General features: G+C 39.7%; 3 protein-coding genes across 3 annotated transcripts in view; all 3 read left to right on the top strand.

The window, feature by feature from the left end:
* Positions 1-6988: 6988 nt before the first annotated feature.
* LOC311003174 (alpha-N-acetylgalactosaminide alpha-2,6-sialyltransferase 1-like) lies at positions 6989-11019 on the top strand (the record flags this gene model as incomplete). Its single annotated transcript, XM_083994859.1, has 8 exons — positions 6989-7104; positions 7423-7585; positions 8552-8714; positions 9277-9415; positions 9512-9615; positions 9795-9878; positions 10576-10675; positions 10840-11019. The coding sequence occupies exons 1-8, from the start codon at positions 7015-7017 to the stop codon at positions 11017-11019; spliced, it is 1023 nt and encodes a 340-aa protein (XP_083850985.1). The 5' UTR covers positions 6989-7014.
* Positions 11020-13656: 2637 nt separating this feature from the next.
* LOC311003173 (alpha-N-acetylgalactosaminide alpha-2,6-sialyltransferase 1-like) lies at positions 13657-18315 on the top strand (the record flags this gene model as incomplete). Its single annotated transcript, XM_083994858.1, has 8 exons — positions 13657-13827; positions 14099-14261; positions 15708-15870; positions 16364-16502; positions 16601-16704; positions 16800-16883; positions 17778-17877; positions 18124-18315. 8 exons carry the CDS (start codon positions 13657-13659, stop codon positions 18313-18315), a joined length of 1116 nt encoding a protein of 371 aa, XP_083850984.1.
* A 2333-nt stretch (positions 18316-20648) lies between these two features.
* sema4gb (sema domain, immunoglobulin domain (Ig), transmembrane domain (TM) and short cytoplasmic domain, (semaphorin) 4Gb) overlaps positions 20649-27978 on the top strand; it is a 44305-nt gene continuing 36975 nt past the window's right edge. The window contains exon 1 of the mRNA XM_083994088.1: positions 20649-20749. The gene's annotated coding sequence lies outside the window, so the exon portion shown is untranslated. The remainder of the gene's footprint in view (positions 20750-27978) is intronic.

The raw sequence follows: 27978 nt of genomic DNA, 5'->3' as shown, positions 1-27978 counted from the left end.
TTAAATAAATCCCTGTCAATTATGCAAATTAGGCGACGTCATTTAGTGACTTTTAGGACAGCCAATAGCGACTTTCTATACCGAGTAGTTGGCAAATCTGTTTAACCAATCAAATGTTGGGTTACACTAAAGTCTCACAAAAATAGTTTGGTAAGTTGTCATGGGTGTGATCCTGATAGCTGTATCTGGATGACTCTATTTGCTTCAACCCAAACAAAGCTCAAAATCATGAACTGTGACTAGTTTAGAAATTAAGTCATGTAGGTTTATCCAAAATGTATTCTGACAAACACCACCTGCTGATCCTCTTAAATACTCCTATATATATGACAAGTATAACTATATACAGTATATAAAATGTTGTTTCATGATTAATAATTCTCATCATGTATATTATTATTTAAAGGTACATTGTGTAAGAATTACTCCCATCTAGTGGTGCGGTTGTAGATCGCAAGCAACTCAGTCGTATTTTTCATGCTGCATTGACGTGAAATCGGGCTTAAGGCAGATGGACAACAGCCAGGGCCGGCCCTAGGATTTTGGTGGCCCTAAACAAGATTTTTGTTTGTGGCCCCACTCTAAGCGCAAACACCAAATCACTGGTTAAAACTGAATACAGACATGTTTATGCCCTCTGAGGTTTGAGGCCATTTTCTTGAATTTAACATATTTTCTTAAATTTATCTTTTTAAGATTTGCAGATGTAACAATACTCAAGTGTTTTATGTCTAAATATTAGAACCTCCGCTGTAAGCACACTGAGGCAATTTTTCCTAGAACACTGTATAAAGAAATAATTTAGGCCAAATGCTGGAAATTTGAGGTCTGCTTTTTGAAAAATTTCAAATCCCTTGTGAAAGCACAGCTTCAGTCATGAGAATGAACTGTGTTTTGGTGCTTGAAATAGGATATGAATACAGTAATATATAAGTGTAGAAAACAAGTCTAAAATGAAATTTTGTAAGATTGCTTTTTGAGCACAAATGTTGTCATTCTGCCATTATATTTTCACCAAATGTCTCAAATGTGAGACAAAAGAAGCTGAATATTGACTTCAAATTACATATAAAGCTCATAGCGTGCGTGCAGACCTCAGGATGTTTAAATGACTTGATGAACCCCGGTACTTTTCTGATCATGTGGCCCCCCACCTAACGGCTGTGGCCCTAAACAACCGCATAGAGTGTTTATGCCAGGGGCCGGCCCTGACAACAGCTGTTGCACGTAACGGCATAAACAACTGTCTGTTTAAACAAGTGGCCCGTCAGCACGAGGCAAAACAATACACGTGACAATATGTTGTCATGGCGATGTCGTATTGTTGACCTGACCCACGTTTTACCGGCTTTCTCTCGACTTCTGTGACTAAAATGACATCTGGTTTGTTACCGACGGCCGTTTTTCCGACTGCACCTGAATGCAGCATTCACGTGCAGTCCTCACAGTCCTCACTGCGTTACCGCGGTGACTTTTCACAGAAGCCACCTCGACCTGAGCCGACAGCTCCGGTGTCTCTGGTGAGTTTCCGTGGTTTCCTACCGTCACGCTGCCACTGAACGTAAAAACATGGCGAAACGACATGGCAGCAGCACCGAGCTTACCCGCTCGATGTAGATATGAATGATATGAACTGCAAATTCAGAGCTTACGGGAACACTTCAGTTTGTTGATGGGGGTAATTATTGATGAATGAAAAACGTACTTTTGAACGAAATAATCGATTTTCGTGAATAGATAACAGAAGAACTTACACAGTGTACCTTTAAGTTAATAAGGCACACATTTTTATTAGGCTAGTTTAAAATGTGGCTTACAGGAATATTTGTCAACGTTTATTATCATCAGGAATGTTACTTTGAATTCAATTTACACTGTTTATTGCTGGGACTTGGCAAGAGCAAAGCAGCATCAGAGCATTGAATCGCAGTTACATCACAGTAGTCACACAATCGAACTCTTAATCCTAATTTTAAGAAGAAAAAAAAACATTGATTAAACCACTTTTTGGGTAGGAAAAGCAGGTCCTGCCTGTGAGAATCCAATGAAGGTCACAATAAATTCTCAAAAAGGAACAAAGTGCTTCATACAAAGTACATACATTTCTCAGTAACCCTCCTCCAGTGGCAGGGGGAGACGATGAGGTTCCCCAACTACCCTCTTACCACCTCTGCACCTTGCACTGTTGCGTCACGTTTACATTTTGAGGTTAAATGCTTTTAACGGTTCTTTTTATACCCCAGATGCACAACTCCCTCCCCGCCCTTTTAGAGGTTGATATATCCCTTTATATGGAAATATTTTCATTCTGCATACAGAGTGGTAGGTATTTTTCCATCGCACTCCTTCCTTTTCACCCCCAGTTTGGTTTATTGGGCAACATTTCTTCTTCAGAGTGCTAAAAAAAGTACTCAGCAGGAAGAGGGCTGTTAGGCTGTTATAGACCTCTAACCGCAAACAGTCCTCTTCCTGTTATAAAGTACCACTATCTCTGTTCAGTCTCCTTACTATTATTACTGTTATTACTGTAGTAACAGCAATCATTACTTCCAAAGCAAGAAATCATACATCTCATATGACAATCCTCTGTTTTCTTGAAAAAATGTCATTGATTTCAAGATCTCAATACTCGACAGTGGCCTGGCTGTAGTGCAGGGTCAAAGAAAAGGTCAGAGATGTCACTGGCTGTAGCACATGGGCTTAGCCGCCCCCCCACCCCACCCCCTGCAACGGCCCAGGTTCAACTCTGAATAAAAGCCCTTTACTGCACCTATCCCCAAAATGAATAATGAAAAAAAGAAAAAGAAAAGAAAAGATGTGACTGCATGTGCAACACCTAGAAAAGTCACCGCAGTGTTGGCATAACATCCCCGCTGTGTGTTTTTTTTTCTTCTCCATCTTATGAGGAAGCTGTTCTGTAATTTGTAACGCCCATGTCAATAAGGTCATGAAGGTGGGTTTCCTGCCTCAGCAGCACTTATGCAACAAAGTGATCCAAAGAAAGAAATTAAAAGCAAAAGAAAACGTGTCTTTTTCTCTTAGAACAGCAAAGGGATGGCAGTCAAAAACTACAGGATCATATTTACAGGATCGTTTTTTGTCTGCAGTGTGCTCATGTGTTATTTCTCATGGGAATATTTATCAGAAAGCATCAGGTAAGTTGGATTTGTATTTTAGAGCAGCATGTTTCCAAGCCTAGTACTTTTTTTTTTTTTTAATCAAAGTCTCTTAAAGTGACTTGCCAGCGCTTGAATGTTGCATCTTCTGTCACATTTCCAATTTAGCAGCACTGACACCGACAGTGATGTTACATTTTCCTGCCCGTTATTTTTAGCTTTTTCTGCAGGTTCTACAACAACGAAACCAGTGACGAAGCTAAACGCCGCTGGAAAGAATGATTCATTCAAATGGCTGCACACTGCATAGTTTTTGCTTTGGCAGCAACCTACAGTACAGTGTTGTGTTAATTCAACACCAATTATACATGTCCAATCAGCACGCTTACTTTGTGTTGATTCAAAACTATTGAAATTTGTTTTGTAAATAAAGCTCTGCAATCATTTCCCTTCTCCACGAGAAGAGGAACAGAAAAAAACACATGCAAAAACAATTTCTCTAAACGCAGATGAGGTCTGCATCTTTACATCAGTGTTTCCGCTGCCAGACAGAGAGAGAGCGTGAGAAACGGAGGAGACACTGCACATACAGTATGTAGGTGCCATACTGTGTGTGTGTTTAACTGTTAAGATTGTGTGTTTTGATAGGATGTCGTTTATGTAGTCATACATAAATTACCCAATATGTCACCAGAGACTGAGAAATTTGTTCATTTTATCAAAGTTGTGGTGGTGCGGTCGTCTTTTCATTTTGCCTTTGAGGAAGTGGTTGGATGTTGTTCAGTGTTTTGTTTTATTTTATTTTATTTTATTTTAATAGGGTACTTTATTTTATTTTATTTAAATGCAATCGGCTGAAAATTAAATATAAAAACAGTCTTGTGATGGCTCCTCTTTGGTTTTATTCATATTAAACAAAGTAGAAGTTTATTCATCAGTTTATTCATATTCAAAGAATGACATCATTCTTTTCTTGCAGCCGTGGGAGTGAGAACAAATTTCTTTGTTCTTTGCGGAGTATGTACAGGCCTTCATCATATCATTTTGAAATACTGATCATAGTACAGCCAAAATATTTGCATTAAAAAAAAAATTTGCAGCACACATATTTTGATTTTGTGTTTTGCCTGTTGCCTCGAACCAGGCTGCATAAAAGATTGATGAAATTTTCTCCTGGACACACACCTAGATTCTTGCACAATAATCAGGTTTTCCCAGTGCATGTACAGTATACAGCTTTATATCGGTTCATTTTGTTCTACTTCTACTGTATGTTGTCATGTTTCTGAGGGCATACAGACTGTGTGAGTTAAGGCCCTTACACAACTGGGAATGTATTTTTTGTGCGAGTAAAGATCGCGTGTCAGTCTTTTTTTTTTTCTTTCGACTCTGGTTTTTTTCATCATGGGTCCTTTCACACAGCAGACCATGAATGTTACGCAGCAAAAATGCGACGTAATTTTTTTTCGGAGTGATTTTTCTGAGCTTTCTCCTGGCAAATAGACACAACAACCGATCATACTGCGTGGAAAGGAGGTGACAGTGTTCAGATAGTGAGCTGCTGTGTTGGAGGTAGTAGAGTTGGTAACAAGGCGACTGTGGCACAGCAGGTTTGGCTAACATAAACAAACTGTCGATTATGTGAGGGATAATTAAAGGCTATGTTCGTTGTGCGGGTTTAAGGCACGACGTAGAGGCAAAAAAACACCCCCCGACAGAAGGCTAAACTTTGGTTTATAATTGTTGCGTCTGTCGCATATTTGCATCGTCTTTTATTTGTCACGTCCCCAGTGTGTAAGGGCTCGGGGTACCATGACCACAAAGCTGCACCAGGGCAGAAGTTACTGTGGCAAGGTGAAGAGGGCCCGGGCGGGGATTGAACCCACACCTCCCGGGTAAGAGTCATGCGCGCTTGCCAGTCACCCAAAGGGACATCCCCTTGGCCAAGTAGCCAGGGCACATGATCAATTGGAGGCATAGTGACAGGACCACCACTGTCACATCTCTCCCCCTCTTTTCACAAGCACGTCCTCGTGCTTCCGCGCAGGCTGCCACACATTAGGAATCCATGGACCCACCCCTAGTGCTACATGGATCCTGCCAACAACGCCAGAATGTGGCAAGGTGAAGAGGGCCCGGGCGGGGATTGAACCCACACCTCCCGGGTAAGAGTCACGCGCGCTTGCCAGTCACCCAAAGGGACATCCACTTGGCCAAGTAGCCAGGGCACATGATCAATTGGAGGCATAGTGACAGGACCACCACTGTCACATTACCGTGCGGCTATCTGGCACCTCGAGTCTGCGGGGGAGGGGAAACAACGCGCTGCAGTATTTTAAATCTGACTGCACCAGTTTTTTTTGCTACAGTCCTACATACGGCTCCTTTAACTGCAACAGGAAATCTATCTCAATCTGGAACAATTGTGGCTGACCACATGCATCACTTTCAGTAGGCTAACTCGTTTGGTCTTGCCACAATGAACATTTATAGTTAGACTGCTATAGTCACCACTTCAACACACACACACACACACAACATGAGCAACCAACGTCCTGAAAGTTCCCTATCACCACAACAAAATTAACTCGATAGGCTACCCTACATTTAATTCAATTCAATTCAATTCAATTCATTCAATTAAAGTAGCACTATCACTATCACTATCAGAAATAGCCATAAAAAACACTGAAATATGCAATAAATAGGTCCAGGGGAGCCATAACTATGCCTATCTGTACACAAAATATAGCCAATGGTGTAGTGCCTGTGGAGAAAATGCAAAATTCCTTTTTGTTATGAGACAAGTCGGCCCGGCGCTCAGCCCCACCTCCTGAACGGCACGCTATGTGTAAAGAGAACGATGTTTATGTCTGATACGCTGCACCACTGGCCCCATCTAGTGGCCGAAAAAATAATTGGAATTTGCGATAGTGCTACTTTAAGCACAATATTGTTTAGCTAAATTGATGAAAACTATCTTTTTTTAGCTAACTCGGGTGCATTTTCATTTGTTTTTTTTTACAATGATTTATTAATGTACATTGTCCCTTGTCAAATAAATTAAACTGAAACTAAATTAATCTTCTGACTGTCAAAAGACCACAGGAAAACAGAGCTAATGCTAGTGCTAACAAATGCTAATTTATCAGATAAAACTTTACAAACTACCCAAGAGCTGTGCTCTACTTTTTAAATGACGTTGTTGCAATGAAGTTAAGTATCCATTCGGGTAGCACCGATGATTTGATACAAATTCACACATTAATCTTTTAGTTATTTATTAGCTTATCAACAGAAAGTAAGTGGCACGAAAAGTAACTGCACAGAAAGTAACGGCGCTGTGTGTTTTGAAATGACAGCAGCTTTGAAACTTTAAGGAGCAAGGTTCGCAGACATAACGACAAACTAACTTGTGCATAATAGCCTACTCAAATTAATTCCAGATGCCCATACTTACCGAGCTGAACTGTAACAGGCTGTACTGTGGATATATTGAACTGACGCCTGTCAATCAATGCAGTTTACTACGCTTCTTAACTGGGGTTTTTTTTCTTTCTTTTTTACCTTTATTTAAACTGAAGATTTTAAAGAGGAACTTTGCAAGATTCAACATTTTGGCAAATTGACCCATTGCCATAATCCATAGTCGAGTCGACATAGAGGCTTGTTTATGCCGTTACGTGCAGCGGCTGTCGTCCGTCTGCCGTCTGCCCAATTTCACGTGAATGCAGCATGAAAAATACGATTGAGTTGCTTGCGATATACAACCGCAACGCTAGATGGAAGTAATTCCTACACAGTGTACCTTTAAAGCAATCAAAGACACTAAAACAGATCCAACAGATGCCATTTTTCCTTTTTTTTCAGTGAATTGCCAATTGAAGGTGAGACCCCCATGCCTATTCTCTACAGAAAATCATTCAAGAGGTATCCTCAGTGGGACTTCGACGACGTCTATAACCAGGACGCCCCACCTAGACAGACAGTAAGCATCTTAAAAAAAACATTTGTAAGGCTGGGTAAACATGGCTGATGATACCTTTGTGCGGATGTGTACTGTACCTTGGCTTTGGTGTGACCTGCATGGATTATTTATGAACTTTTGCTTTCAATGCTTTCCCAGTCAGTAGGCTATCACTGCTTTTAATCACAATCAGTTATTTCCATTCGAGTGGTTAACAATAGACTTCAAGCTTAGTCACCTGTTATCACTGAAATCTGCTGTTTACTCAGTCAGACTAAATGACATGTTCTTTTCCTTTGTACATTTTTTATTATCTGATATTTTATCCTATTTTTTCAGACTTGTGCTGAGTCTCTGCGAAACTCTCTGGATGAGAGCTTCAAGAAGGCTTTCCTCCCCAACATTCGCTTGTTTCTACACAAAGACAACATCAACATGAACGAGTGGAACCGACTTTCACATTTTAACAATCCCTTTGGTTTTATGGAGTACAAGTACGACGGTGGGTGTTTTGATATTCAATATTTTTTTCCTGTTCAGTCCCTCTGACAATGACATCAATGCACAGAACTACTAGTGTTACCTTTAAGCCCACTATGTAATTACAGCCAAATTTAATTTACATGCTGTAAATTATGTGATCATCAGAGAGAGAGACAGAGAGTTGATATTATCAATTAGTCAAACTTTTCTAACTCATCACCTGCTTGAAAATTTCAGAAATGTCATTGGATCTCATAATAATACAAGTAGCCTATACAATGTTGCCCGGGTGGTGGTGAAAACTTAGAAGTTCTGATTATTGGCAGTAGTAGGCTTTACGAAAAAAATGTCCCACAAAAAAAACAAGTTTTACATTTTAATGCTGTTAAGGATACATTATTTAAAATATATAAAACGCATTAGCACCATTAAAGCAGAAGTGAGTGATCCGGTCGTTTTGGCTAATGCTGCGTTCCAGGCAGGCTTTTGAAATCGTAAATTACAGCTTCAAGTCACAACTTACGACTTTGTTGCGTTTCAGGCAACCCACTCGTGTTTTTCCGACCTGTTTTACCGGTGAAAGTCACTATAACGGCCACTCGTAACTTCCGACCGGTGAACTCGTACCAGATCGAACTGGTACCACTTCACGGTCGGAAAAATACGAGTTTCCTTGAACGCACCATAACAGTCCTCGTCGCTACGTCACCACATTCACGGCGTTCCTTGGCTGCACACACAGCCCTGCATGCCGTTCTCTCTCCTCATTGGATAAAAACTGTAGGATACGATAAATGTTTTCTCTTCGGCTCAGAGCAGAGTAGAGGGACTGAGAGACCCGTGTTTCAGTCCAAACACTCTATGTAAGTGATTGCTGTCGGAAGATATAACTATTTAAGACTTATATTAACACAAATATATCACTCACTTCTGCTTTAACTCTTGCATGATCGTCAAGTCATGCTATGGGTTTCTTGTTTTGCAGATGTGATGCCTTCAGTGAAGCTGATCCCAAAGCCAAAGGAGCCTCTACTCTCCCCAAAGCCAGGTGGTGATGGCTGTGTGCACTGTGCTGTGGTGGGCAATGGGGGGATCCTCAATGGCTCTAAAATGGGAAAAGAGATCGATTCCCATGATTATGTTTTCCGGTAAGAAAGATGGAGACCACGGAAACCATGGTGGCGAACAGCCACCAAGGGACAGTTGTTCGAAGCAGTTTGTACTAATGATTTTAACAAAACCTACAAGCCGCTGAGGGGCTGCTATACACCTGTAGTCAGTTGACGTATCGTCCTCTCTGTGGGGGGTCCATTGAATGAGAGAAACTCATTAGACGTCTGTACAGTTAATACATTTACTGTATTTGCAATCTCCAAGTTGGTTAACCAATTGCCTTCACCAATCTATACACAGACCTACATTAAACCAATAACTTGTATGCACGAAACAAACAAAAGGCTCACATGTGATGCACACACACCACCTACCATGCCACAAGGGTATTTACACCAAAATAAACATACACATACTTGTGAAAACAACAAAAAACAGCTCCAACACTGTAGCCTATTTACCAGGACACAAACCCTTGAGAAAAAAGGGAACCTACAACAAATTTTAAATTTTGTTTTAATTGTAGATTGTATTTCTTTTGTCTTTAATCCCAGTGTATTTATTTATTGAAGACTTGTGGATGTGTTTGTGTGGCAGGGTCAATGGTGCCCTCATCAAAGGTTACGAGGAGGACGTAGGAACCAAAACGTCAGTGTACGTCCACACAGCCCACTCCCTCAGTGCATCTGTGTTTTGGCTCAAGAAGTATGGATTCAACTCTGCTCCTTATTACCAGGTCCTGAAACTCAAACGCCAAAGGCGTTAATACTGTGAGAGTCAAAACATGCTCCAAACATACACTCATCTCTGTCCTCCTTCAACCTTTCGGCAGGGTATAAAGCATGTGTTGATTCCTGAGGGGTTAAGGGATTTTCGCTGGCTCCAGGGTCTTCTGAAAGGAGAACAGGTTAAGGTTGGAGAATACAAAAATAAGCGGCAAGTACATACTAACACACACAGAAACATACATATTGTACATCCAGTGCAGGCCTGAAAACATGTCTCCGACTCTCCGTATTGTGCTGCACACGTTTTATCAGTCGTGGTGGCCAGTGTACAGTTCAGTGCTTGTAAATATGACATAATCACATCACATTTTGTATCCCCTCTCCCAGGCCGAGGACGTACTATGCTGGGCAGTACAATGAGAGGCGTTTCTATGTCCTGCACCAGGATTTCCTCAGATATGTGCGAAACAGGTCACACTCAAACTTTTCACTTGATGTGGTTTATTATAATAATGATGAAACTTTTCATGTAGCGTAACAGCTAAAATATCTCACAGGACACAAAAATTCAAACCAAAAAAAGAATAATGATAAACAATAGCAACAACGGCAAAACTACATGTATGGCAATGAAATAAATAGTAAAAGATTCAGTTGAGTGTCAAATTAAAACGATGGGTTTTTTGATTGATTATTCCTGGACTATTTCTAGAAACCACTGGTGAAACTATACAGTTGTGAGTCGTCTGCGTAAAGCGATATTTTACCTCACCGACAGAAAGAACCCACAGTAATAGATAAAACTTACCTACTTCCCAATGTATTCATTAAAATGCCACAATCAACAGTATTAAAACCAAAATTCTAAACATTAAGGTCATTTTGGACACATTTTAATACATTAAGTTGATTTTATATTTAACCATCATACAGGTTTTTACTGTCTCAGGTTAAACTCTTTTAACAAGCCGTACTCAAGCTTTTCATTTGTTTAGTATAATAATAATGACAAAACCTTTCAAGCAAACATGCAGACAAAATTTTCTTGCCAAGAAGAAACAAAAATAATCTCAAATCTAAAAAAATAAAACTCAACTTTATGATCATCTTGAAGGCTAGCCTATATGTTGTTTTTTCGCATGCATATAAAACACATTATCGTCCACAGGTTCTTACTGTCTCCTAATCTGAATGTCTCCTTCTGGCCATTCGTCAGACCGACCAATGGGGCATTCACTCTTTTCTTGGCTCTACACACCTGTGACACAGTAAGTTAATGCTATTTAAACTTGTCTGCCTTTGAAATAAAACCCATAATAAAAGGCAAATTATTCCTCTGAGTCTATACTGAAGATGTCTCTTGGTCGAAAGTCAAAACATCTTAATTATAAGATATGCAAATTCATTATTCTCTAACTCTTCCTGTTCTCAGGTAAGTGCATATGGATTCATTACAGAGGACTACAAGAAATACTCCAACTACTACTTTGAAAGGAAAGACAAAACCAAAGTTATTTTCATTTCCAACCACGACTACATCCTGGAGCTGAAAACATGGAAACAACTACACAACAGTAAAATAATCAAACTATTTCAAAGAAAAGACTCTTGACAAAGGGACACAAAATGAGTAATACTGATACAGTGAAGATGTCATCAAGATATAGTTTGCTTCCTTTTTCTGTGACTGAAAATCAGATAGTGGTTAACTCAGGTGAATACCTTATTCAAATTAATCATTGCATTTTGATTTTGATTTCCAAACAAGTTGGTTCTGGTAAAAATAAAATAAAATAAAAATAAATCACCCAGGTGCATGCTGGTCTGACATAAATAACCTCATGTTTTATAGCATCACCCAAAATTAACAAAATGCCAATAACCAATAACTCAAAACATTTACCATAATAGAAAAAATCGACAATCATGTATGCTGTTTTATTGATTTTATTTTATTTGTTTATTTATTTAACATTCTATATTTTATATTTATGCAAAGTAGGACATATTGAACTAATTCAAGACGTCTGATGTAAATGTCATGAAAAAATACATATTTGGGTATTTCACGTTTTAAAATTTCTTTAAAATATACTTCATAAATAAATAAATAATTTAACAAACATCTACATGTTTAAAGTTGGTTATATTACACAAGGCGAGGTTGACAGGTTGTCATGGTATGTGAATGTGAGAAAAAAAAGCACAAATTAATGTGTGAATTTAATAAATAAATACCGAAGCAGAAACAAATTGTCTTCCATAATTGATCATAGCTGTATCTGGATGACTATATTTGCTTCAAACAAAGCTCAACATCATGAACTCAAATGGACTGTGAGTAGTTAGGTGATTAGGGTCACATGTACTGTAGGTTTATCAGACAGTTACTCCAACAAACAGCACCACCTGCTGACTCGTATGAGCTACGACGATGAGAACTGAAGTGGGTGTCTTTTATTTTTTGTCTGAAAGGTGTCAACACTGAAAACTGATTGATCCCTGCCAACACAAGGAGCAGCTTGTTTTTTTGGGAGTGGATGGTCATCCTTATCTCCTGTGATGATGATGGCTATATATATATATAAATATAGGTATATATATGTATAGATAAACTGGTCAACTTCCTTTTACCATTTCAGCATTTAAGTGGATTACTAAATGTAAGGATTTCTAGTTTAGAAATGCTGTCCATGCATTGGTTGGAATAATAACATTATTGTTGTGTTCATTCAGTTCTCATTTCTATAGGTTTGTCCCCATAAAACACTGTAGGACGGATGTGTTTATTCATTAGAGGCTTTTGAACTTTATGCTGAGTCTGTGCGAAACTCTCATGATGAGAGCGTCTCATTGTATTTCTTTACAATGGCAATAGAACTATCTCTCTGATGATTGATTGATTGATTAACGGGAGCAGCTGGCCGCCATCTTCCAGCTGCTTCAAGACAACAAGGAGACGTTTGGGGAGGTTGACTCTGAGCATAACTGAAGGACCTCTCCGGGATTTCACATCATAGCTGTACAATCCACCGAACAGCAACTTTTATTGTGTTCCTATTTTGTTTTTTGTTGTTGTGGTATTTTTTATTTTTTATTTCTTTTTGCTTCCAGCCCCTGTTATTCAAACTGCAGTTCACCTGAAGACCAAAAGAAACATCCGACCAGAGCAGGACTTTATAGCTTCAAATATACAAATAAGGACAAAGAGATAAAGGACTATTGCTGTGTCTTTTAGTTTTATATTATTATAAAATGTTAATTTAACATGGGGCCCCTGCAAAGTTATTGCATTATTTCCACTGAGTTGTGCAATAAACTTCCACATGTACTATCAAGAATGTGTTTGTGTGTTGCTATTAGGTTTCTATTGCGTGTGTACTCTTGTCAGTCACCTCATAGTCAGTCAACTGTGCTGACGTAATATACTGCAGGCAGCTCTCCTACCTGGGCACATCTATCTCATCTGGGGGGAGGAAAACACTCATCTTTTTCTAACTGAGCAGCAAAGAGTCCAAACCGGAGGGATGGCAGTCAGAAATTACTGGACTTATTCGTTGATGTTTGTGATGTGTGTCACCAGCGTATTTTTAATTTTATCATGGGAATATTTATCAAAAAGCAGGTAAGTTGTATATGTATTTTGTTCACTGAGAAACACGAAGAATAAACAAGAAAATATTTAAATATTTTTTACAGTTCCCTCTGTATTAATTACATTATTTTTTAACCTTAACCCTGGTGATCAGGCATTTACTATTAGAGCCCCACTGCTGTGGAACTAAGGCCAGCTAACTCTTTGCCCTCTTTTAAATCACGTCTTAAAACCCACTTTTACAAGAAGGCTATTTTAGTGTAGCTCTGTTGTTTGCCACTTTTATTGTTTTTATTTTATTTCATTTATTCTATTTGTTTTATTATCAATACTGACTGTGTTATTTTTACTTGATCTGTAAAGCACTTTGTAACTGTGTTTTGAAAGGTGCTAAACATGTAAAGTTTATTCTTATTATCATTATTAACCTTAACGTTAAGTATAGTAGCACATTTAGGTATAGCTTTTTTTTCAGAATGAAGTCTCCTAAAGTGACCTGCTAATTCATGAATGTTGCATCTGTTTCTCTTCTGTCACATTTGCACTTTTGACAGCACTGTATATTCAGGAAAACACAAATTTTACGACAAAAGGGAAAACTTGACTCTGCTGTCCGCTGTGTTTAGCACAGCCCGAGCCAAAGATGCAGATTCTATGACAACAAAATCAGTGACGAAGCTAAACACAACTCAGGTTCAAACCACTACACCACCTGCAACTGAGGCTGAGACCCCCATGCCCATACTCTACAGAAAAAACTTCACAAAGTATCCTCGTTGGGACTTTGAGGAAGTCTATAACCAGGACGCCCCACCTAGACAGACAGTAAGCATCTTGTAATAGTTTATAAGACTGGTGTGACCTGCATGGATTTTTTCTATGAACTTTTATTTTTAATGCTTGCCCAGTATCACTTTTAATGATGGTTAATTATTTACATTTGAGTGGTTAACAATAGACTACTGTACAAGCTTTAGCCACCTGTGCGATTACTGGAATCTCCTGTTTGCTCAGGGAGTGATGTAGATTAAATATCCTGTGTTCTTTTTTCTTTTCAAAATTTTTCATTATCTGGTATTTTATCTCATGTTTTCAGACTTGTGCTGAGTCCGTGCCAAACTCTCCGGATGAGAGCTTCAAGAAGGCTTTCCTCCCCAACATTCGCTTGTTTCTACACAAAGACAACATCAACATGAGCGAGTGGAACCGACTTTCACATTTTAACAATCCCTTTGGCTTTATGGAGTTCAAGTACGACGGTGGGTGTTTTTAACGTCTGTGTTTGAAGCACATTTACTGAGTTGAGACTCAAAAAATGTGACATTGATTAAGAGAAAACAATGAACCCAACACAAAAGGTGGAAAAAGATAATGCATTTATGAATGTACACTACAGTTTTCAATTAAATCAAATTACTTAATTAAGATTTTGATATTCCTTTCCTGTTAAAACAATTTAATGATGAAATCAGTGGATCGATGTGTACAAAATACATCATCATACAACATTAGCTGAGGGGCCGGCCCTAGGATTTTGGTGGCCCTAAACAAGATTTTTGTTTGTGGCCCACTCTAAGCGCAAACACCAAATCACATACACTGCTTAAAACTGAATACAGACATGTTTATGCCCTCTGAGGTCTGAGGCCATTTTCCCGACTTTTACATATTTTCTTAAATTCATATTTTTAAGATACTTACAGACGTAACAATATCCAAGTTAAAGCAGAAGTAAGCGATCCAGTCATTTTGGCTAACTTTCTGTCAGCCGATGGAGTTCGCAGTCCCCTCCCTCGTCCCTACGTCACCACATTCACGCGCATCCCTTGGCTGCACACACAGAGAGGACCGCCCCTTTATGCCGTTCTCTCTCCTCATTGGATAAAGGTTGTAGGATACAAGGAAAGTTTTCTCCTCGGCTTACAGCAGAGCAGAGTGACTGACAGACCCGTGTTTCAGACCAAACACTCTATATAAGTGATTGCTGTCGGAAGATGTAACTATGTAAGACTTATATTAAAGCAGAAGTGAGTGATCCGGTCGTTTTCGCTAATGCTGCGTTCCAGGCAGGCTTTTGAAATCGTAAATTACAGCTTCAAGTCACAACTTACGACTTTGTAGCGTTCCAGGCAACCCACTCGTGTTTTTCCGACCTGTTTTACCGGTGAAAGTCACTATAACGGCCACTCGTAACTTCCGACCGGTGAACTCGTACCAGATCGAACTGGTACGAGTTCACGGTCGGAAAAATATGAGTTTCCTTGAACGCACCATAACAGTCCTCGTCGCTACGTCACCACATTCACGGCGTTCCTTGGCTGCACACACAGCCCTGCATGCCGTTCTCTCTCCTCATTGGATAAAAACTGTAGGATACGATAAATGTTTTCTCCTCGACTCAGAGCAGAGCAGAGGGACTGAGAGACCCGTGTTTCAGTCCAAACACTCTATGTAAGTGATTGCTGTCGGAAGATATAACTATTTAAGACTTATATTAACACAAATATATCACTCACTTCTGCTTTAACACAAACATTCTGCTTACTTCTGCTTTAAATCACTTGAATTGAACACCGATCTTTTGGCCCCACCTAACGTTGTGGTCCTAAACAACTGCATACAGTGTCTATGCCAGCGGCTGGCCCTGTTAGCTGACACAAGCTAAGCATTTCAGCATCTGTCATGCTGTGTGTCTTGTTTTGCAGATGTGATGTCTTCAGTGAAGCTGATCCCAAAGCCAAAGGAGCCTCTACTCTCCCCAAAGCCAGGTGGTGATGGCTGTGTGCGCTGCGCTGTGGTGGCAACTGGGGGGATCCTCAATGGCTCTAAGATGGGAAAAGAGATCGATTCCCATGATTATGTTTTTCGGTAAGAAAGATGGAGACCACGGAGAACATGGCGCCAAACAGCCATCAAGGGACAGTTAGAATAAGCTGTATTTACCAGGACAATGTTTAGTTGGCATGGTAATTATATAAGGATAAGGATCTCTTTACTCAAACATTAGACACTAGGAAGTCAACAGGACTTAACGGCATGTTTTTTAATGCTCAAATAAAGTCTCATTGTATTTCTTTACAAATGGCCATAAAACTATCTCTCTATCTATCTAGAGGAGTGGCTCCACAAGTCACACTGCTGTTTTAGGGGCTTTTTCTATCATGTCTACTAAAACAGATTGTAGATTGACATGTAAGAAAGACATAACTGGTGTGTGCACATTGCTCTTTCACAACAAGCCTGTGCATATTCTCATTTGTCCAGGTCATAGTATCTCAAAGGAGTTTAAATCGAAAGCAACTGGACTTGGTTATTTGTCTGGGAAGACGTTTCACCTCGTGTGGATGTGTTTGTGTGGCAGGATGAATGGTGCTGTCATCAAAGGTTACGAGGAGGACGTAGGGAACAAGACATCGGTGTATGTCCACACAGCCTATTCCATCACTAACTCACTGTACGAGCTGAAGGAGTACGGATACACATCTATTCCTAACGATGAGGTACTGAAACTCACACGTCAAAGGTGTAGGCTAAATACTGGGATTGTTTAAACATGCTCCAAACACACACTCATCAGTCCTCCTTCTCCTTTTGACAGGGTATAAAGCATGTGATGATTCCCGAGGGAATGAGGGATTACAACTGGCTCCAGGGTCTTCTGAAAGGAGAACAGGTTAAGGTTGGAGAATACAAAAATAAGCGGCAAGTACACAATAATACACATCCAAATAACTAAACTTATTACCATCACGTCATTCTTCAATAATCACTTTAGATTTTGTATTTTCTCCCCTCAGACCGAGGACGTACTATGGCGGGCAGTACAATGAGAGTCGTTTCTATGTCCTGCACCAGGATTTCCTCAGATATGTGCGAAACAGGTCACACTCAAACTTTTCACTTGATGTGGTTTATTATAATAATGATAAAACTTTTCATGTAGCGTAACAGCTAAAATATCTCACAGGACACAAAAATTCAAACCAAAAAAAGAATAATGATAAACAATAGCAACAACGGCAAAACTACATGTATGTCAATGAAACAAATAGTAAAAGATTCAGTTTAGTGTCAAAATAAAGAAGAGAGCTTACAGAGAGTCCTAAATTAAAAAGATGGGTTTTCTAGAAACCAATGGTGAAACATAAATTTGTGAATCGTCTGCGTAAAGTGATATCTTACCTCTGCGTAAAGTGATATCTTACCTCACTGAAAAGTAGTAGATAAACTTACCTACTTCCCAATGTATTAATTAAAATGCTATGATCAACAGTATTAAAACCAAAATTCTAAACATTATGTTTTTTTGTTTTTTTTGTAAAATACATTTTAATACATTAAAGGGACAACGAGGAGTTTCTATTCGGTTATAAAAAAGTCTCACGTTAATGTGGATGAATCTCCGCTACCCACACTTGTTAATGGGCCCATTTTCGATAAATATATCGTTCTGTCTCTATCGTTATTTTGTTATTATTAGTGGTGGCGGAGATGCTGGTCGAGCCGACCAGCGTTTTTTACTTTCGGTTTCGCAACGAGTCATGAGAATAACGCAGCTGAATCGCCGTTTATGGTCGGAACTACAACGGTATGTGAACCTCTTTGAACCTCTGACTTTAATTATTGATGAATGAAAACATGAGTCCGTCTTGCGCCGGTCAAAAGAATTTTACGGTGCGCGCGGAGGCTCATAAATGTAGTGTGAAAACGCTTCGCTTTTCCAAAACTCCTCGTTGTCTCTTTAAGTTGATTTTATATTTAACTGTCACCTACAGGTTTTTACTGTCTCGTAATGTGAATGCCTCCTTCTGGGCAATTGTCAGACCGTCCAATGGGGCATTCACTCTCTTCCTGGCTCTACACACCTGTGACACTGTAAGTTAATATTATTCAAACTTTACTAGTTGCTGCACCTCTGTAATATGACCTAATACTATGCCATTAGAGAGAGAGTTACACAAACTACTGAAAATCTATAATAACCTCACACAACTCCACATCAAACTTTTGACCCTTAAAGGAATAGTTTGACATTTTATGATTTGTGCATGTACCACTGTACCTTGATATACTGTAACTTCTTCTTTGGTGTGAATACTCCCTAATTCTTTCTTTTCTCAGGTAAATGCGTACGGATTCATGACTGAGGACTACAACAAATACTTTAACTATTATGTAGAAAGGGGTGTCAAAACCCATTTAATTTTTTACAATAACCATGACTCAATCCTGGAGATGAAAACTTGGAAAAAACTACACGATTCTAAGATAATTAAACTGTTTCAAAGAACAGACTCAGATACAAGGACATGAGAGCAAATGTAATACTAATAAGATTTAGTACAACATTTTGTCAAAATGTCAGAAATACTGTTATCTAAACAAAAGTCTGATAATACATTAATTTGTCTTGACAGCATGGAAATGTTGGTGATTTGTTTTTAACAATAAGTGTTGTGCTTCATAAGAGAAAATCTGATGTTTAAAAATACCACTCTCACATTGACTGCAGTTGTTCCCATGAGAGCAGGATTCAAAATGTTCTAGAAAATTCAGTTTTTGAGATAAAATTCTGATATTTGCCAAACTTCATCAACCATGACTCCAAAATATTCTCACATTTTTTCAGGAAGATTGAAAATGTATTTATCAAGAATTTGATGGTATATGTTTACAGTACTGTTTACAGGCAAATGTTTTCATGCACTGTAGGCTCAATTTTTGATAAATAAAAAATCTGTGTGGATCGTTTGTGGAGGACGGTCTGAAGATGCTCTCTAGCAAGCTTTGTGTCAATTGAGCAAAAATTGTGGAAGGAGATTTGATGGAGGTTTAATACGTTTTATAGATTTTGAAGAGTGATGGAGTTTATAATTTGTAATGAGTTTAAGTGGACAAAAGTTTCAGCAGTATTGAGGCTACACTTTGGTGAAAGTTTCAAAACTGTAGCATGTACCATTGGTTTGGTAGAAATTTTCAATTTTTGTGCCTTAATGTGTGGAGTTGAGTAAATCTGACATGGGACCGGACATTTCTGTAAAGTTTTTTTTCACTGATTGTGCATGGGAAGTAGGATTTCCTCGGAAGAAGAAGAAAGTAGAAGAAGAACATTGAGGAAAACAATAAGGTCATGGCAGCATATGCTGCCCATCCCCTAATGAATGTAAGTGTGTGAATTTAAAATAAACAAATACTGAAGCAGAAACAAATTGTCTTCCATAATTGATCATAGCTGTATCTGTATCTATTTGCTTCAAACAAAGCTCAACATCATGAACTCAAATGGACTGTGAGTAGTTTAGTGATTAGGATCACATGTCGGTTTATCAGACAGTTACTCCAACAAACAGCACCACCTGCTGACTCGTAAGAGCTACGACGATGAGAACTGAAGTGGGTGTCTTTTTTTTTGTCTGAAAGGTGTCAACACTGAAAACTGACTGATCCCTGCCAACACAAGGAGCAGCTCGTTTGTTTGAGAGTGGATGGTCATCCTCATTCATTCATTCAGTTTGTGTTTCTTTATAGGTTTTTCCCCACAAAACACTGTAGGACTGATGAGACCTTGTAAAAACAACAACATGCAAATCAGTAAGTCAGACCTACAACACAAAACATGGACCGCAAAACAAAAAACAAGTCTACATACCGTAGTATATAGCCTACATCCTGTATTTGAACCAAATAAAAAGCATTGAATGTATGCTATCTTCCCTTCCAGCCACTCTATAGGTGATCCGCTCATAGTCTGCTTAGCTTAGTACCTCTATCAAGGTGGGAGATTTCTATGGGGTTATTTTTGTCTCATTAATACCTGTAAATGCACAGAGGGTAATCTCTTGGTTTGGACACGCGTTTTGCTATCCACAAATACAAATTTCTAATTTGTAGCTTGTATTTTGTTTTTTACAAAATAGTTTTTTTTTACAATATAATTTTCAAAAAAGCCATTTATAAAACACAAGTATATTTGTTGGCTTTCATGGAGCTCTGTTGGCCAGTAAGTTTGATTTTTGTTGTTCTCGTTCTTCTCCAGCAGGGGTCACTCACCAAACATGGATCACATGGACACACTCATGTTCAGTCTTCTCCTGTATGAGGAGGGACCTAACTAAGTCTGACAAATTAAGGATCTTAAATGCAAAGATTGAATGTTGACAGAGAAAAAAAAATCATATAGAAATAATTTTCAACCAGACCTGTTTCAGTAATGTTTCTATGTGGTTTGCTGTATTCAACATTGAAATATAACTTCACTGTTGTTAGTTAGTTAGTTAGTGTTTCCATTCAGTAAAATACTTGTTTTCTTTTTCTTTAATTTTTTTTTTATCTATCCAACCTGGAAATAGCAGCAGGAACAGACATGAAAACATACCATATGGCTTGTTGCATTTGTCTTAGAGAATATTTTATCTTAATTTATGATTGTATATATTATTGTTAAATTATTTAAACAATCGTTCCAACTTTTATTCACCAAAACAAAAGAAAAGCAAAAGAGGAAATGGTCAGCTAATATGGCAAATGCGCGCGCGTGTGTGTGGTATGAGGGGGTGGGCTGAGCTCTGTGTGTGTGTGTCAGTGTATGTGTGTGTGTGTGTATGTGTGTGTGTGTATGTGTGTGTGTGAGAGCATTGGGTAACTGCAGCAGCGGCAGAGCAGCTCGGTGCTTCGCAGCGGTGAGGACGTCTCTCTCTCTCTCACTCAGAGTCGAAAGGATTTCTCGCGGACTCCAGGAAACAGACAGGTGAGTCGGTCCTTTCACGCGCTTCGTGTGTTTCTCCCACTTTGCCCCCACCAACACGCACACACACAAACACACACACTCCCCCTCTCTCTCTCCCTCACTCTCTCTTTCTCTCTATCCTACACGTATGTGGACGCAGGTGAAGGTGACCACCACACGTTGTGCAGTCGGTGCTGTTCTGCTGCTGCAGTCCAGGTCGGACAGGTGCACATGGGGCGGACAGACGCTGTTGTAGTAGCTACGTTCTCGCTTTAACCTTTGTATTGTCAAACCTGACCCGAACTGTTTGTCTGCTGGTGAAAACAGTGTGATCTACGTCGTTGCAGCGTTTCTATCAACTTTTACACACTATTTTTTGAATTGTATGGTCAATAGAGCTTTATGGAAACACACATCATGTTTGAGTCCAAATCTAATTAGGATATTGTTTGGAAACCATTTCAATTGTGTGAAAATAGTTATCAGTGTGGTCTGGATATGGCACTTACAAGAAAGTACCCTGAGAGAAACCTTCCTATATGTTTTAAAAACATTACAAAAACAAATGTGTGCTCAGTCAGCACCACATGAAGGTTGAAGTGTTATGGTATCTGTATTGTGACCTGAAAACATGTATTCCTTAAAGCTGGCTCCACTGTTTTCCTAAAGTCAAAGGTAGAATAGAAGAATCATACATTGCATGTGCTGTATGCTGTCACTGAATCCATTACCAAAGCTTGGCACTGCTTTCCATTGAGTCAAAGGTTATATTAATGTTCTGTAAATCAGTTTGGGCCCATTTAAAACTTCTGCAGGGTTGCCAGGTTGAGGGAAAAGCTCTTTGACTGTTGAGCAGTCATGAAAGAAATACAAGCAAAAGGAAATACAAGTGTTGCATTCAAATCTGTGCAAAGAATAAGTACAGAGACAATACATGTCGTGTTCAATGGGCTTTTTCAAAGTATTATGATAATAATCTAATATGCAATCAATTATATCATCTTATGATGTATTTCACTATCGTGGCAGGAAGCAAATCTGATTTAAACTCATTCATATACTTCCAGATAATTAACCAGATAGCTTAATCTCACATTTCCATCATAGTCTGTTGTTAAATTGATTCGGCCCACAATTATAAGAGATGATAAGCACATAATTTTCTCCTGAAATGTTGTGATATGTAAAGTGGTAGATAAGCCTATAGAAATTCCCCTTAAGTGCTTGAATAAGTCAACAGTAAAGGGCTGTATGTAGCCTACCTTTTTAAATGTTAGTATGTCATCTGTCATTACAACAGACAACAGATGACATTTGTTATTAGAATAACAAATAAAGAACATGTGTTGCACAATAGGTTATAATGACATCACACTATACAGTGCATTACAACATGGTCTTATATGTCTTGGAAGAATAAACTTTAACCTCATCAGGTCAGATTCAGTATCATCCTGCACCCTGTGATTACTCTTTACACCGTCCGATAGTCGATATAATGTTTTCGTCACTGCTGATGAGACAACTTTTCCCACTGGTCCGGGAAACCAAAACTAGGAAATGCTGGGCGAGAAAAATAATATCAAAATAACTATAAAGACAAAACAATATATTTATTGAAAATGGACCCATTAACAAGTGTGGGTAGGGCTGGGCGATATGAGAAAAAATCCTATCACGATAATTTTTTTCATATCAGTCGATATCGATATATATCACGATAGGACTCAAGTCACTGTTTTTGTCAAGCCTAAATGTTCCATCATACTCACAAGTGAGATTTGAAGATATCAGAAGGTTATTTCTGATTTAAATATTTATTTTTCGTCAAAAATTTAACATTTCAGATGTAATGATTAAAGCAGATATCAGCTTCACGGCCGTTTCGGCTAATGCTGCGTTCAAGGCAGGCTTTTGAAACCGTAAGTTACAGCTTCAAGTCACAACTACGACTTGGTAGCGTTCCAGGTAACCCGTAGCTCGTGTTTTTACCATCCTGTTGTCTGTGAAAGTTCCCTATAACGGCCACTCGTAACTTCCGACCCGTGAACTCGTACCAGATCGAACTGGTATGACTTCACAGGAAGGAAAAACACAAAGTACGAGTTTCTTTGAACGCACCATGAGTTAGCAGCCCCCGCCCTTGTCAGGCATCAATTGGTCCTCGTGCTACGTCACCACATTCACGCGCATCCCTTGGCTGCACACACAGCCCTTCATGCCGTTCTCTCTCCTCATTGGATAACACTTGTATCCCACAAGGAAAATTTTCTCCTCGGGTTACAGCAGAGCAGAGTGACGGAGAGACTCGTGTTTAGGCTGAAATACTTCATGTAAGTGATTGCTGACGGAAAATAGGACTATTTAGGACTTATATTAACAAAAACATTCCACTGATATCTGCTTTAACATATAAAAGCAATCAGTAGCCTAATAACGGTTTCAGATAAATACAACTGGTATTATATACAGTTAGTTTCAACCAAATAATTTGATTGGACAAGAGACATACATGAGTGCTGATATACAGTAGGCTACAACAGGCATTATCACTCCACTGTTCAGGCGTTCTTTAACATTACATCAGACAGGAGTTAGGTCAGACTAGAGCCAGGCTCCCCATACAGGAGCTGCTCCATCTCTCTGCTGCTACAGTTATAAACGGACGTGAAAATTAAAACCCGGACCTGACGTGGTCCGTCTGAGCAGCGATCATTCTCAGCCTAAACCAGGCTGGAAAAGAAAAAGGAAGAGAAATCGCCGCGGTTAGCGCTTGACTCGCAAGTGGCCAGTGTTTAGGTCGGCACAGCTGAACAGTGTCGCTCTGGTGTGAGCAGCAGCAGCAGCAGCAGCAGCAGCAGCAGAGCGGCCACGCCGTGACTGCGCTCCCTTTGATGTGTGACGGCGGCCGGAGCTCGAGCCGCTCCGACTGCCTGCTGTCTCCGTGGTTAAAGTTTAGCGTTGTTTACAGACTAGTACTGTATCTCGGGGTTAATGTAAACATGACGTACCACGCGTCTTTTCGCGGCCACTCGTCCTAGTTCTCCTCCATTTTTTCTTTCGAGGCAACACTCATTCTCTCTCTCTTTTTTACTGGCGATGCCCCGCTGCTGACGCCAGGCTGCAGCAGCCCAAACATTACCACGTGTTGTTGTGCTGTGTACAGTCTTCCTGTGCTGTGTCAATCTAACCTGGTTGGCTCAGCCAGTGGTTCAGCGCGGCGCAACTCCCGTTTTCATTGGCTGTTTCAAAACATGAATGAATGAAACCTATCGACTTTCTATCGACCACGTTTCATATTGCTATTGAGTAAAGTTATATCGCGATATATATCGTTATCGTTTTATCGCCCAGCCCTAAGTGTGGGTAACATAGATTAATCCACATTAGTATGAGACTCTTTTATAACTAGAAGCAAACTCCTCGGGGTCTCTTTAATGTGAATTTATTTTGTAATGAACAATTTATTCAGGTTAGTTTGGGGAAATAACTGATCCGAGGCCAGTGTGTTTAGTCTTTGTGTGTACATGCGTGGTGTTTGCTGTAGCTAACTGTCCAAGTTGGCAACCAGAGAAGATCAGGTCGAAGTATCAGTCCAGTTGCTTATTTTTACCCAGAAATGTAAAACACATCATTATTATAGAAACCAAGACAACAAAGGATCATTAGATGCCGAAAAGGTTATTAAAAGGCCTATTTCAACAAGAATTATGGACCTAACCAAGTCGGTTTCGTGTTTAAACCTTACCAAACCATGATTTTTATTTTAGTAACCACAGTGTTACACTGTCTGGTGCAGTGTTTATTATGGTAACAATGACAACCAAGGTCCATTCAAGCGTTGAAGGTGCCACTCACTCGCACCGCAGGGTTGAAAAACGACCTCCATGGTTGTTTAGGTTGGAGGACTTTCCATCCAAGGACTGTCATCACCTGATTGTGTGGTGGAAGATTTCAGTAACAGGCAGAAGATATGTATATTTATGATTATAGTTAGAGTAGCGGTGTGGATGCATGTGAATGACGTTCACGTTGGCTTGCTGCATGTGCAGGATTGTCCAGTGGTCTGTTTACTCCACCAGTCTTTTAACTTGATGTTCTTTTTGTACTGTATGTGTTTTTTATGTATGCAACATGTTCCCTGTCTCCGCAACAAATTTCTCCCTGGTGGAAACCAATAAACTAACCTAACCTAACCTAACAGTCGACTTGACCGTTGACATTCAGTAGAGTGTCTCGTGTCCCTGATGATCACATGTGGTCAGTGTTGAGCGTCATGGTGCAAAGTTTTTACATCAACTCGACCTGCACAGAGAAAACCTTTGTAATTTTAGTTTACACAGACTCTGGTTAGTTACAACAAAATCACGATTTCATACTTCTCCAAGAAGATGTGTCTTCAGATTCTTCACGTCGTGGTGAACGTGGCCCACAGGGTGAACCCACTCATTCTTCCCTTAATGTGCAACTAATCTCATTTATGCTTCAGCTCTGTGAAAACCTTTGGGGTAAAGAAAGAAAGAAAGAAAGACAGGAGGGGAAAAAAAGAATTGCAGTATGTATTGCAAACAGTTCCTTTAATGAAATATAATGTTGATGCTGTTGTGTTTGTTGGGAGCTGCTTTAATCTAAGCTACAGTGGCGTGTTTGGCATCTTAAGTGGTTTCAAATGAAAGAAAAGTACAAGAACACTTCACCTGTCTTATTGATCTTCCTGCAGAAATGTCAGACTAGATGTTTAGCAAATAATTCTGTCCTGCTTGACAGATGGTCGTATTGGAAAACAGCTTCATCACAGTCTGTAAATGTCTTCATACTCTCTGTAGGTGAGTAATGGCTCCTTTTCAAGATGTCTGATGAGCCCAGAAGAGCAGAGAGAGACTATCACCGAAATTAGGTTAAAAAGTCCCAGTAGATCTGTCTGAGGCCCAGCTCTATGGATCAATGGACAGGAAGAAACTGATAGTCTTTGCTAAGTAAAAGGCGCCTGCTGTCTTTGTTCGATTCCCTTCCTCTCCTGTCATGCACGGTGCATCTGTGGCTGATGTGTTTGTTTACCTTCACCCCCCCTCTCCTGGAGTTTCCATGCTTTCGTCACCACGTCATCATCGCCCTTGCCAACTCCTGCACCCGGCGCAGATGCAGATGTGTTGAGACAATGGTGTGTTTGCTGTGAGCTATACGTGCATGAGGGCAAAACCACACCAAAGGGCCTCTCACCAGCATTGCCCGCCCGTCTGCTGCTTGATCTGCTGCCGGCCGCTTGTTTTCCCAGCTTTAGCTCGTGTTGCCTTCACTTAACAGCGTTTAAAGGGGAACTCCACTGCTCGTGCGACATCAAAAACTCTTCAGTTGTTGAAATAAGCAGTTATTTAGTTACTTATTTTTGTGTTATGCCGACAAAACAACAAGACCTTATATGATAAATGATGCTAATACTCCAGTACAGGAACCTGTGGAAGAGGTGAAGTTAGCAGTAACTGTAAACCACTGATTTGGAATAAATTACCATTAGATGTGAAAACATTAAACTGACTCTAAACCTTTCAATACTGAGGCAAAATTATGGCTGGAATAAAGTCTAATTTGCAAGCAGCTACAAATGTCAGAGCATCTTTTCATTTTGTTTGCTCTCAGCTGAAACACCAGTTGACAACCTTAATTCCTTTTCCTAGTCATTATCAATCAGTCTGTTTGCCTGTGTAGGTTTTTATGCGAGTATGTGGCTTTGATTGTCAGTTTTCATTTCCATTTTACTGTGATGTATCATGTGCATCATTTGCGAAAAAGGCAAACCAGCAGCAAGGACTGCAAATTGACCATGGCCAGAAGCCCTGTATACATTACACTGGCTGCACTTTAATTAGATGTAACACTGCCAATATGTACTGTGTCTGACAAATGAACCGATAAATAAAAAAAAGTCTTAACTGAGGGTTCACATAACAGCTTTTTTCTGGAGCTCCTGACTTTGCTAAAGTTTTCCTTGAAACCACCGGTCACACTGATGTTTGGTCTGCACGGCCTCCCCACCTCAGCTTCCTCACTTATAGGATACAGATGAAACACCAAGAAGACAATCATGCAGTTTCACTTCTTCCTCACAATTTGAGCTTAGATATATCTATTGGACTGGTTAAAGCAAAGCAACTGTAGGAAAAGCAGCAAAAGTACATGGACATTACTATGTAAAGCCAACGTCGTCACTAAATCTGTCACATTTCATCTCTCACTGTCTCATCCCATAGGTTACAGAGCTTAGCAGCCAAAGTGCTAACAGAGAGGTCATTAGCTTCATTGTGCTTCATGCTGCGAGTGATTTGCAGCAGCAGCAGCAGCCGTGGAGATTAAGCTGGTTATTCTCCAGTGTCACTGCTCGGCGGAGCAGGATTCACAGTGTTGACCCTTTGATCGGTGACAGAGCCAGAGAACGAGCAGCCAGGCGGAGATTGTGCTGATGGCACGGGGCCTAATCTCTAGATTATCCATCATGCTGCTCCAGTGTGCACACAGCTAATTAAGAGATGAAGTTGTGTGTTGCAATATCGCATCACAAGTCTGTATGTGTGTATGTGTATGTGTGTGTGGTAGGGTGGAGGGGGACGCATTATTTAAACTCCCCAAACTTTTTAAATGGTCTTTTTATGTAACGACACCTTTGTCGTTCACTTTGGCTAATTGGTTGTACTCAGAGAGTGATCATGCATATCAGCATCTAATTTTCTGCTCATGCAGCCGAGTAGGCAAAAGAGTCTCTTCACCATCATCGTGCCCTTTGTGCACGTTCTGGCATCGCTATTGTCTGTTTCTGGGCTGGCGAACACAGGGGACATTAGAGGAAAAACTGTAATTTCATTCATTTTCTGCTACTACAATAACCCATAGTGTAAAGTAACTAACTTCATTATTCATAAACAGATACTCTTCAAAAGGGACTTGAATATATTTAAAGTGCACAACATTCATCTGACAGCTTTAAACAATAGTAGCCTTTCAGATTCAGATGTTGCAGACGTTGCATTATTTAAAAGTTGAAGCCTTTTTTGGTGTGTGAGCCTCCACAGAGCAGCAGCACCAAAGGAGACATTTCTGCTATAAACATTTCCAGTGGTTTCATTTAAATAATTCCCCAAAGATTAAAGATGTAGAACAAGCTCCACCACCGCCAACAAAAACAGCAAAGTACTGCATTCAGCACATTTGGTTCGATCGGTATAAAAAACTTTATCTATAATAATATCACTTATAAT

The sequence above is a fragment of the Trachurus trachurus genome (assembly GCF_905171665.1).
Source record: "Trachurus trachurus genome assembly, chromosome: 19".
Taxonomy (NCBI): domain Eukaryota; kingdom Metazoa; phylum Chordata; class Actinopteri; order Carangiformes; family Carangidae; genus Trachurus; species Trachurus trachurus.
This window is presented reverse-complemented; position numbering and strand designations above follow the sequence as displayed.